We start from the raw sequence: 13393 nt of genomic DNA, 5'->3' as shown, positions 1-13393 counted from the left end.
ATGTTTCACAATGTTCACTTGCTTTCTAATTAAGGTATTCTCCTCTTTTCAATGTATTGACATCTTTTTTTCCAAATAGTTTCTTTGCAAAAATTTCTGGTTTAATTTCCTTTCTTGATCCTTTTAAAATAATTTCTTGTAAAACATGTTTATTTTGTGGTTTCAACAAAGATTATATTTTGGCAGGGTTTTTTAAGGATTAGCATGTTAAAGTGTAAAATATTGTTTTGCAACAAAGAGTTAAAAAATTTCTTTATGGACAGATACAAGATGTAGCTAATAGATAAATATAACACCAAAAATTATTGCAACTAAAAATGGGAAATGAATGAGGAGGGTGGCAGAGGTTCTTATTTGGAAAAATAAAGAGGAATAATTTATGTAATAATTCTCAAGATACACATAACAATTTTGACATTAAATACTGCACACAAAGTTGATGTAAACCATTATAAAAATACCAGATTTATTGATATTTCCTCTGGAAAAGGAAAATCAATTTCAAAATATAGCAACTATTTCTGCTTTATATCTAGAAATAGAGCTAGTGGGTAAAATTTGTGAGAATCATGTTAATGGTTTGTAGCAGGTATATGATTAGTTATAGCATGCAATCAAAATCTTTCTGAACAGGAGAAAAACTATCTGACTCACTTGAGTTAACTTTTTAATGGACTTCTCAGCAATTGATGTCCGGACTTTTCAGAGCCATAAATATTTATAAAACGAGGAATACAAGAACATCTTTTGAGTTAAACTTGGCATACCTGACTTGCCTATAAGTAGATGTGTCTCAAGCAAAATTAATTTCAGAAAAAATGATTTTTTGGGAGGTTGTCTAATCAGTTTTGAAATAAAACTATGCAGGAAATCTGAGCAGAGAGAATAAAACCAGGAATTAAACCTGGATCCACTATTATATGACTTAAGTCTCTCAAGAGAGTGCTGGCAGTTAGTAAGGCTCCATTAAGTGCTGTAAGCCGGCTGTGTGGTTAAGGGCTTTCCTAATGGGGTTCCTAGAAATTTGAAGCATTTCAAACTGTAAATATTTTTGAACTGATTTAAGGCTTGACACACCTGAGAATGGTTAAACAACTATACAGAGATATTTACAGTGTTTAGAGTCTGCAGGACTTAGTCTAGACAAAAGGTGTTGATGACTTATACATCAGTATAAAACAATCCAAGGTTTAATATTATGTCATTTCTCTTTTTCTGTGTTTTTTTTTATTGCACCCTCCTAGTTATCTCACATGGATTTTGGGTGGGAGTTTTTTCATGTGTTCTAGCTGATATTTTGAAAGAAATGGTTATACTTTTTTTCCAGGGAAAAGAGAAAGGGTGAGGTGTACTTGTAGGAAAGATGTGCAAGGATGGAAGAAAGCTGGAGTCTGAAGGGAATAAGAGGTCAGGAATTAGCATCTTCCTTATGACCACATGCCTTAAGCTTTGTGTCATGGCTGGTGCAGTCTGTTCTGGTAACTGTGCAGCACAAGCTTTCTTATCCAACCACATCTCTTCTCCTTGGGGTTTGATCCAATGTGGAATCCAGGCAAAAGCAATCATCTGTCTCCTAAACTTTGAGGAGACAGTTTTGCACGGAAACTTTCTTTGAAAACCTTGTAGTTTGTGGAAAAGTAGATTTCTCAGTCTTATGGGTACAGATTGCTGGGACCAGGATTCAGATAATTCTTTTGGGCTGTGGCTGTGTTTAAGAGTGTTTTGAGGGCTGCAGAAGAACAGGCTAAAGCTGGAATAAGCTGAGTTTGTGACTCCACTTAGGATGAGCCTGTGTGCTGTGAGTCACTGACTGAGTGTGTGAGACTAGAGCTATTTTGGCATAAACTGAAGTGTTTCTTCTCATCCAGAACATGAATCACCTGCTTCTGAGTGTATCTTTTTTGTTGTTAATTTTTATTAAGTAAACAGATTTCAGAGGCTTCAATACATCCAAATATGTGGGTTTTACTGGCACAGTGGAGGACCTTCCAAGCAAAGGATACTCAATCACCTGTTGGGGCCAGTATTTTTTATACTTTTCCCAGAAACATATCTGAGTAATCAGAGCAATGCCAGAAACACTGTCCTGCTGCAAACATATTCCTGGGAGTATCACTGGGTAAAGACAGTAATGCAGTCCAAATTGCCAAGAGATCTCTATTCGCAGTTGACTTCTGTTAGTCTTTCTACTTTGTCAACTTCTGCCTTTGAAGGAAGAAGTTCTTGTTAAAATCTGGAAAAGGAGGAAGAAGTTTATCAGATGTGCTGTCTCTGAAAACACTGCACTTGGGCCAGAAGTTGTCCTGGTGACAGGCAAATTCCAATTTTCCAGTTTTCTCTTTAATGTAACAGATATAAAAAACTGTGGAGGCAGTGGCTGAGCAGATCTGTGGCAGTGTAGAGCCCTGGGAGAGGGCTGGCAGAAAACCATGAGAGCCTTCAAATTCTGTGTTCCCTTATGGATGGTGCCATGGAAATCTTTATGAAGCTTCACATGAGATACAATATGCCTTAAAACCACAATTAGTTTATTTGAACTTCTTTTTTTCTTTTTCTTGGCAGGCAGGGTGGGCTTATCTGTTTAGATATGATCATTTAAATTTTTTGTTTTCCTTTTTATGTATAAAGAGAGGATGTGATATGTAATTCACATATTTTTGTTATAGATCATAGCAGAAAATAAAAGTGATTTGGATTCAGTGCAGTGGGAGCCACATTAGGTGTATCAATGGTCCTCTCTTGGTATTAACATGTATTTGATGTGCTGTATGTAGGTATTTCAGATGGCAAAGTCCTGTTGTCACACCTTTTTCTTTGATTCTCACTGGGAAGCTGAGACTTCTGACTCTTTTCCAGGTCTAGTTAGTAAAAGTTATGGTAGTGTCAGTATGAGCTCAAGTGGCTAACCAGACTTTGGGTTATTCATTACCTCTTGATCACCCGGGTTCTGAGACAAATAGTTGAGAAGGTGAGATGAATACTTACTGTTTGTATGACAGATATGTTAGGGAGGGAGGGAGGGATGATCCCAGTCTGAAATGGGTAATCCTGCAGGAGCTTTGCCCATGGCTCCTTGGCTAATTTCTTTGGTCTGATGTCTGAGACACCAGAGGCAAGCACAGTATCAAGTCCAAGTGTGAAGTATGTCCTATCAGCACTCAGACATCATTGTCAAAGTCTGTCAAGTTACCTTTTGAGGTAGGTGGTCTAGTGGACAGGCTATCCACCACTGAACTCCAGTAGCTTGTGACCAAAGTCTTAAATACTGCAATCAGACAGACTCCTTTCCCACTTTACAATTACATGGGGAAAAAAACACCTGAAAAGTAATTCTCTCGACACTTTTCATAGGATCGTGTTTGCCCTTAACTTGAGTATTTCCTGAAGTTGATGACTTTGACACCTTTGTCTCTTGGATTTTAAACTAATCTGGTTCATATTTCTAGTCCAGCACATTACATCATTGTCTCAGAAGATAAAACAGTGTGTAACTAACTGCACCTTTTATTTAATGATCAACTGAACTGAATTTCCGTTTGTGACCAAGGGTGCTGTTGAGACACACAGGTTGCTCTTGCTTCATCATGAAGACTGGCACTTGAGTATTCTCCAATAAAACTGTGGCAGTGGAACTGACCTATCATTTCAGTCCCACAGAAGTTGATTTCTTGACTTAACAAGTTATTTGCCACAACTCTAGCCTTCTGCCTTTTCTCTTTTAAGAATGTGTTTGGGAAAGATTTTGGAAGATAATTCTTACAGCTTCTTTTCACTTGCTAAACAAAACACAATATTTTCTTTTTAATTTTTTACCTTTTTGTCCTGGTATCTGCTTATCTGTAATTAAATATAGAAGGCATTAGTAATTATTCTGTATTGTTATTTAATATTTTGTTGGGTCAAGTGTCTTCTTTTCCTTCTGGTATCTTTTGAAGATATCTCTCTTGTGAACATAGTGAGAACATTAAATTGTGCATACTTTTCATACTAAATATATTTGAACTTTTTTCAGGATAGAAAGTTTATCATGTGTTTTACAATCTAGTATGATTACTGGTGTAAGCTTTAGTCACTGGAGCTAATCAGTAAGTGGTTTGTTGTTACAGCTGGTTGATGAGTTTTAATTCATGTCATTAAAATCTTCCTCCTATTTCTTATTTCTCTGACTGACCTGACTTTCCCATGATATGACTAAGGAAAATGGGGTGGTGCTACAATGCAAGCTAGTTATTTGTTTTTGTATATAAAAATTTCTAGGGAGAAAGGGGTGAGGAAGAAAATCACTACAATTCTTAAAATTACCTGATGTTACTTCATTATGGCCAGTAATTAGTTTTTTGATCATTAATAGATTTTGCAAATGTGTAAGTAGGACTGTTTGTCTTGAAACTTTTTTTGTTTTCTCAAAACATTCAATTTGTTAGTCATTAGGACTTAACTAAGATTATATAAATCACTGGAAGAAAGTCACTTTTATTTAGGAAATATATTATTTTATAATTAAAAGTTATTGATTTATCATTAATAATGCTCTGATGGGATATCAACTTCAATCAGTTCTCCTATTTCTTGAAATTTGTCTCTCCTTGAAGGATGGAAAAGCTTTTGAGAAACCTATCTTCTTCTTAAATTTCAGATGTAAATTTCAGAACAGCAGGTTTGAAAAGTTTTGAAGTATGAATTCTGAATTTGTTTGCAGAAAATAAGATGTTTCTTAATTTGCTCAAAGTAGTAGCTCTCTTTTGTATTATGTATCAAAATAGTTTTACAGTAAAAATGTGAAGATTGGCTCCACATGATGGGAGAAACAGAGGAGTGGGAAAGGAAAAAGGCAGGATAACTTTTAAATGAGACAAGCTTAAATATTCAGACACATCGAAATATTATTGGAAACAGACACTTGGACCAATTTCCTTTTGCAACCACACATATGCTTTTCCATCATCCTCGTATTTTAGGAGTGTGGGTGGAAAATAAGCGTATTAGTCTTAAATGCAAAGAATAGGCCTATATCTTTATCACATTTTTTATACTCACCTATGTCCTCCACAGTGGGGGTTTTTGGGGTTTTTTTTGTTTGTTTGTTTTATTTTGGTTTTTTTTGGGGGGGGTTGTGTGTTTGGGGGTTACTGTTGTTTGTTTGAGTTCTATTTGTTTGTGGTATTTTGTGTTTTTGGTTTTTTGATTGTTCTGTTGTTTTCTTTTAGTAAAAACAGTATGGCAGTTAGATACACTTAGAAAACATGGGGAAGATTATTTTGTTTTTAAGTGTCTGCTTAAAAAGACACCACTCATAAAAGCTCATGTATATTTACTAAGGGAAGCCATGAGAGTCTGTTGTATGAGTTTGTTATTTATGGGAAAAATCCTGTTTACTATTGCTTTTAATAATTTAAGCTGTTCTCCTATCTTTAGTTCCAATTCAGAATTGAACCCTAAAAATACTGGAACCAATAAAAGTGGTTTTATAATGAGGCATATTTTGGCACCTGTTATTTCTTTTAAGTTAGTTGTGATATTTAGTCCAATACTTAACATGGGAATGTTTTGTTTTTCAGGATGGGAAGAAGAAGTTTGACAAGGAAAGTGAGAAATATTATTCCATCTTAGAGAAGCACTTAAATTTGTCAGCCAAGAAAAAAGAATCTCATTTGCAAGATGTAAGAACTGAACACTCTTACCTAATTTCACATTTGCATGGAAGTCATGATAACAAATTGGTTCTCTTCAAGATATGCTGTATTTTATTAATGTGAAATTGTGATGGTTTCTGGTAATCATGCTTGTTGTGACTATAAATTCTTGACTGGGATGAATAAGACCCAAATAAAAGTTATGTATTTGAACAAAGCAATATTTTATGTTTGCAACTTTATCTATTTCAAGTACAGCTAATGTTTATTGGTTGCAACAATGGAATTACATTAGTACAGTAAAAGTGTGAGTTTTATAAGCTATATGTGAACATTGGCAAGCCAATTAATTAATTGCTTTTAGGTTTGCTATTTCATATATTAACTGATGAAATTGCACTTCTATTTCACAAAAATTCTAATCTGGAAGACTGAACTGAGATCACTTTAATGATGCTCTTTTCTGCTTCTTTTTCCTTTTTTTCATCTTATTCTGAGACTGTGGTACCTGAAATTGCCCTGAAATTGCATCTATAACTTGTGCTTTGAGTCTGTATGGCTAATTCTTTTCTGTTAAAAAAAACAAAACAACAAGAACCAAAAAACACATAAGCATGAAAACTCCCAGTTTAACAGGAGGATTCCAGGGCTTTTTGGTATGCTGGTAGAAATGAATATGACTTGTCTTTGAAGCAAACTACAATAAACCCAGCAATAGTACAGTGATGACACTTTGGGAATTGTGACAAAAATAGTTAAAAATCATTTTTATGGGATTACTCTAGTTGTGGCGGCTCTTAAATCATGAGGGTTAGTTTGCCAATGGAATTTTCACTGAAGATGTGACCATCACTCAACTACAGGTTGTAGAATTTGTTTTTTCATGTTTACCAATAATATTTTAATTCAAATAAAATAAGGCTTAGAAATTTAAAAATTCTAATAATGTCTCATAATCTATATGCCTGAATTGCTGTTGCTGTCTGTATAATAATCAATCTAGGTAAGACATTAGTTATGTAGGATTGGTTAATTGTTCCACTTGTATGGCAGAGATTTCACTTTTCCCAAATATCTTACGCAGTGATGAAGAAGCAGTTCTGTTAGAGGCTAAGCCCCAGCTTAAACAAAAAAAAAAGAAATTCTTACCAAATTGTGGAAAAGTAAACTTAAACGCTAATTTGCTCTAGAATAGAAGCAAAATAAAATAAGTAAAATATTTTACTCTTGAGGCATGAGAATGATTACAGTCTAAAAGCAGCAACTGAAGTGCAAAGTAACAACTGTGAATCTAATAAACTATGGTAGAATAACAATGGATTTGGCTCACATCTATAAACTAATGGAAAACCAGAATAATTTTTTCCAGTGTGTCCTTAAGTGACATATGTGGATTTAAAATCTTAAAATCCCAACTGAGGCTGAGGTTTTCTGATTTCTAGACACCTCCCTTGTAAAGGATAAAGGGCATAACTTGGCATTTCTGTCTTCCCCAGTTTTCTACAGCTGTAGATGAGCCGAATCAGCAGCAGAGACCCACCATAAGTAGAAGGTACAATAGCAAATCTGTACCAGAATTGTTAACCTGGGAGACTTTTGGCATCTGTCTATATTGTAAATAAAAGGAGGCCAAGCTCCATTCCTGACCTGAAATCCAAGATAGCTGTTGAGTGGTTTGGGTGAGCCCCATTTATAGCTTGTATGTCCAGGATGGAGTTGGTTGGAGCAGCCCACAGCAGAGCAGGGCACGAGCAAAGAACCAAGCAGTGCTGGCAGCTGGGGCTTTAGTGCCCAGAGCAGGAGATGGGAAGTCCATGCCTCAAGCCAGCATCATGCTGGGAGGTGGAAATACCATTTTTTGACTGTCACATGGGAAAAATACAGTTTCCTTGAATTGATGAGGTTTCTTGATACCTCGTCACATTATGTGGGTTAAAGAGTACTGGGATGAGCAAAGATCTTGTGGTCTATTGGGTTCTTTTACATATCTCACTTGAGTGCAATTGAGACCACCTTAATTTGGCATCTGAAGTCTGATGGGTGAAACACATTTTGTAGAGAGTAGTTTGCATATATTCACCTAACTAAAGAAATATGATGGATATCTTAAGGGCCTGCAAGACTGCTGGTCCAGTTTACACAGGTGACTGGCTTTTTTCCTTCAGCATCAAAAAGAAACATCATAGTAGCATTTTTTCACTGCCTATGGAAGCCTAGAATTGAGTGATATGAGAAGTCTATTAAACTTCTGATTTCATTTGTCTGAAATTTGTTCCAGAATCAGTCCCAGCTTATGTGAAGTTCCGGTATATATATATTGAGGTGATAGCCTACATCAATGAAAATATTACTCCCTTAAACTATATATCATACAGGTAGAGACTCAAAATCATATCCATTAAATCTCTTTATTTTTTACATGCAGTTTGAAGTCACAGAAAAGCATGCAAATACTTTCAGCTTTTGAAACTTGAAGATCACTTTCAAAGCAGTTCTTACAAATGGGAATCCTTTGGTGTTAACACAAATCCAGAAGCTTCTACAGAATATATATTTGGGGAATATCCTTGTTCACTGGTGGTGATTATGACCCTAAATCATATTTGAGATGGCACTTGGTTGTTTTAAGTATCATTATAACTACAACCTGCTTAAATGCTATTCGAGTAGGGATGGATTTAATTAGGTGTTTAAATACTTCTGAGGCAAAGCCTAAAAGAGACAATTTCTAAAACTATGTTGCATTATTTATGTACAATTAAATGAGAGAGCTGAAGTCTGTTTAAAGTGCTTATTGATGGCATTTGTGAGAGCAAGGCGTTGCTGGATCACGTCCCAAAGTGGTGGCAACTGCTTCTGTTCAGCTTTGTAGCACTGTCTTTCTGATAGATTATTTTTTGTGGAATGAAACTATCAGGCTATCAGGGAAAACAGTAGCCAGACACACTATATGAATGGCAAATGTCAGAGTTAACTTTGAGGTAGAGCGGTTCATTACTGGAATTTTGAGTGCTGAATTTCAGCTATTATTTACTGATTTTTTTATTTTTATTTTTTTTATAGACATGGGAAGGAAATGCTGGTGCTGAATGATTTGAAGCATATCCTTGAGGCACATGTGTTGAAGTAGTGTTAGAATACTGGGCTAGGGATGTGGATCAATATTGTTAAGAGCCGGTACAGCCAAATCACAATAGTAGCTTGTCCTTGAGTTGAGAAGCAATCTTAATTATATATGGTGCTATTGATGGCCAAGTCCTGCCTGAAGGAAAACACTGACTTTTTGCTTTTGTACTGTTAAAAGTACTAAATCTCTTTTATGATGTGTTTTCTGGTTTATAGTTTGTCGTCAAGGGAAGACAACATCAAGCTTTCCCAATTTCCCCACATTTGTTATTTTTAATGCCAGAATTGAACTAGAGAATATACAGAAGTATCCTTCTATATTTTAACTGACATACATAAAAAATAGGTGGAGTGATCTTATTCATGTTGTTAATCTGTGCTAATATTTTGACCAAAGAGCAGAATCTAACTAATACAGCCCAAAAGGGATTTGCTTGACAAAATGATTTGTTACAAAGAAGGATGTATTAAAAAGGAATCTGCATGTCTTCTTTAAACATTATCTACGTGCTGCACTGCTTGTCTGTTAGTTCCCTCTCCTGTGGCTTGTTTAAATTGAGGATAAAAGCCTATTACTCTTTATCAGCTGATAAGAGTTAATTCTTTAGCTGTTTAGGCAGAAGACACTGTTCTGATACTGGATCTCCATGTTGGGTGGTATTAGTCAGGCATTTCTGACAAGTATTGCCTTGTAGTTCTGTCACTTGAAAATTAAAATTTGAAATATATCTGATTTATGAGGTTAGGGACTTAAATATGTTTACATTCCAAGAACATATGACTCATACTATAAAATAATAAGTTTCAAGATGTCATTGTTAAAGATGGCCTATTTAAGAAAGAAAATATGTTTTTGGGAAGATAGTCAATCCTGAGAAATAGATACAATTTCAGTGCATATGATACTTAAATATTTCAGTAGAAATAATTATCTTTTTTTCTGTCCTTGATTCCTATCCTGCTCATTTCTATTTCCTTGTCTGAACTTACATTTACCAAGTACCTGCTGCCACCTTTCTTTCCCTCCAGCCTCTCCTACAAACTAGAACATTAAAGCACAAAAAGAAAAAAGGGGTAAAAGGCATAGGTTGAAATGTGTTAAATTTGTTAAAATGTGTTAAACTTGTTGAAATGTGTTAGCTTGTTAAACTTGCATTTAGCTTTTTAAAGTAGGTATTCTAATTTTCAGAAAGAAAACTGAACTCTGAAACTTTTAAAGTAATCTTAAGAAAGATCTGTTTTTTAATGATGTAACCTGTTTTTAAAGCAATAACGAGACTAATGTTGTCTGTATTTAATTTTGTCTTTTAGGCAGATACACAGATTGACAGAGAACATCAGAACTTCTATGAAGCATCATTAGAATATGTTTTTAAAATCCAGGAAGTACAAGAGAAAAAGAAATTTGAATTTGTAGAACCTGTAAGTTTAATTTTTGTTTTCTTTAGAATGTATGCATTTAAAGCTGAAAATTGAATTTAAAATATCATTTTTTTTGCTCCCTTTTTAAGTTTTGAATGCAGGTTCTTTGTATATAGACACACATTAAGATCTTGGCTTGGACACTTCCCATGTTTATTGAAGGATTATGTAAGAGTTTAGTATCTACTGTGAAGTGAAATGTCTGATGACTTGAAGTGTGCATAACATTTTAATGGGATATCATCTAATGTTGTGTCTGTGCAACACATAATTGATGTTTCTTAATACTATGATTTAATGGCTTAAATTCTGAGCCAGTTTTTAAATTTAAATATTTTGGGTAGGCAGTATACACAGACATTGTTCTGAGTTACACATGAAAGTAAAGTGAAAAATCAATTTTTCTGTAGGATAGGTAAATTTATCTTTTTGTTGCTGGAATCATTTGCCTTTAGTTTACTTTGCACATAAAAAAAAGAATATGTTGATATGCCATTAAAGAGTAAGATAAAGTTGTGTTTCAATGTCCATATTTAACTCTGGGATTTCCTTCTGGACTGTGTTTCCATCCCCCACTCCCGACTCTCTCGTACGTCAGTCAGTACCAAAAGCATCTTCGGGATGATGTGCTGGCATATTTCTGTGGCCTAGTAGCACAATTACTAGTGTTCATGTCAGACAGACAGGCCTAGCTTGCCAGTTGCCTGATGTAGTTAGTACCTACAGCCCTTGACACAGAGCTTCCAGTGCCATGTGTCCCTTCCCATTAGGCACACTGAGCACAGCAGAGCTCTGCTTGTCAAAGAGGAACATGACAAGTATAACTTTCTGTCCACACCATCTCCCAGCTTCCTTGTAACTACTGAAGCAGCACTCTTGACTGTGAAATTGGTTGAGTTACATCTCTAACACCCCGTGTCACTAAGAAGAGCTGCTCAGATGCCTTCTTTCCATGAGTGTGTATTGTATAGTGAATGTTTGACATTGATGCAAACTAATGAACCTGGATTCAGCAAGCAGTACTTACAGAAATCCTATCTTTATGGCATACAGCTGCCAAATCTTAGAGACTAAAACTTTGCTCGGATTCCTAAATAAGAACATTTTTCTACCTGTCACAGATTAATCCAGAGTGTGTCTCTCTGTCTCCTTCTGCAAAACTCTCACATCCTGGAAAAATCTAGCAATCTTGACCTAGCTCTGACCCTAGTACAGAAGACTTTGTGCTCCTTTAATGTAATAGAAGCTTTCTGTATTGAAAAGACCTTGTACTGTGTAACTACATATAGTTAAAATAGGTAAAAATTACTTTTAAGTGTATCCATTTCCACACTAGCAGATCAGTAGGCATTCCAGCCCAGTATGACATGATGTTTCAGGGGAGGGTACAGGAAGTACTCTGGTGACTGAGTAATGATAGGCCTTGCAGGTAATGTCTTCTGACTTCGGGTGTGAATTTATTTATAATCAATCTGGATATAGATGGAGCTTAAATTAAAAGATCAGTTATAAAATTTTGAGTCTTCAAAACTCTTAATTTTTGTTTGTATTCTGTTGCATACAACATGCTGAAATAAGAGCATTTGCTAAAACCCATAAGGCAAAATATGCCTTATGTGAAAAATAAATTAAAATACAAATCAGAAGTACTAAGAGATTAAAAAAAAAACAAACAAAAAACCAAATTAAACAAACAAAAAACCACAAAGACTTCAAAATAGGCTTTTCTAAAATTCATGTTTATGTGAGTGCTGTTGGATGTATGAGTGTGTGTTCCTAGATGAAAGGTCTAGATATGGACAAAGCCTAACAATCTTTAAAGTCGGTATCAAAGGAATTGTCATATTATTAATTTTCCTCTGTGTGCTCTATGAATGTGCATATGGCAGAGGATGCCTGGTGGTGTGTCTGCATGGACATTCCTCCTCTGGATCTCTGATGATTGTGGGTCATTCTAGCATATGTGCTGCCTGTGCCTCTCATTTATCAGCACAGTGTCACTTCTTGGAATAACTCTCAGTCTGACATCTTGCTAACAGACACACTGAAGGAAAGTTTAACAAAATAAATCTGTTAGTGCAGTGAAGGAGGAAACTGTGATGCCCATGCAAAAGAAGGATAAGTTCATGATATGGGAATAGAACTTGAAAAGCAGATGATCTGTTGAACATCCTTTCAAGACCTTCACTTTCTCTAAGCCAAAGGATAAAGACAGTCTGAGAACCAGAGTGGGAGAAGTAACCTAGCAAATATTGCCAGGTGGGTTACAGCTAGGACAGGGAAAGTCAGTAGAAGTGGAGTGTGTTCTCTCCTGGAAGAGACACGGAAAGATTTTAAGGTACAGAAGCTAATAACTCATACAGTGAATAGATTATGATATTTAGAGTAGACTTTTGCAGCTGTTTCTTGAATTTCTCTTTGTTCTCTGCTTCTTGATCAAAGTGATTACTAATGTGTGCTAGTGTAACTGACATATTCCTATTTGCAATCCTCCTAGATCTTGATTTTTTCCGAGGTAAAGTACCTCAGGTTTTTGTACAGATAATGAATTTAAACTTTTTCTGAAGGACAAATTAGTGTCAGATTTACAGCTGGATAAACAATAAAGCAAAATAAGTGACAATAATCTGTCTTGCTAGCTTTTCTCATCTGATCTCAAAGAAGCTAGTCCAAGCCCACTGTGCTTTCTGAGGGTGTTACGCTTGTTAAAACAATACAAACACCTTCCTAAAGTTCTGCTTTGTCCTTTGGTGATGCCAGGACTTCCTTGTCTTGTAGAAATCAGGGCACAAAGTTCATAAGCAGTAAACTATCTGAAATGTGAGGGGTGGTCAGTTAAATGTTTATTTAGAGAGAAGAAAAAAAGAACAGCCAACCGAAAAACATTGCCTGTAATCGCATGCATTTCCATGAGACTTCACAGTGGATGTTAAATTTGCATTTCCCTTTCTTGCGTTTTCTACATTATTAACTATGTTCACTTTAATCTGCAGAATAAGTGCTATCTTCTTATAAATAAAATGAAAACAGGGAGACAGGGACTTCTGGCTTATGTGCTGCAGGCCAAAGGTTAAATTCCTCCCCTATCCGAAACCTAAGTACAGTCTTCTTCCTGTGAGAATGAAACGACCAGGCAGTCTTGAGGTCAGCAGCTCTACATAAAAATAAATAAAGTCTCAAGAAGTAGTTGGATTTTGTTTCGAGTTCTGTGT

General features: G+C 35.5%; 1 protein-coding gene across 1 annotated transcript in view; it reads left to right on the top strand.

The window, feature by feature from the left end:
* ARHGAP42 (Rho GTPase activating protein 42) overlaps positions 1 to 13393 on the top strand; it is a 142513-nt gene that overhangs the window by 86659 nt on the left and 42461 nt on the right. The window contains exons 5-6 of the mRNA XM_086882022.1: positions 5559 to 5660; positions 10071 to 10181. Coding sequence (XP_086738148.1) covers positions 5559 to 5660; positions 10071 to 10181 — 213 coding nt within the window. The remainder of the gene's footprint in view (positions 1 to 5558; positions 5661 to 10070; positions 10182 to 13393) is intronic.

This window comes from Cyanistes caeruleus, chromosome 3 (genome assembly GCF_971803275.1).
Source record: "Cyanistes caeruleus chromosome 3, bCyaCae1.hap1.1, whole genome shotgun sequence".
NCBI lineage: Eukaryota > Metazoa > Chordata > Aves > Passeriformes > Paridae > Cyanistes > Cyanistes caeruleus.
This window is presented reverse-complemented; position numbering and strand designations above follow the sequence as displayed.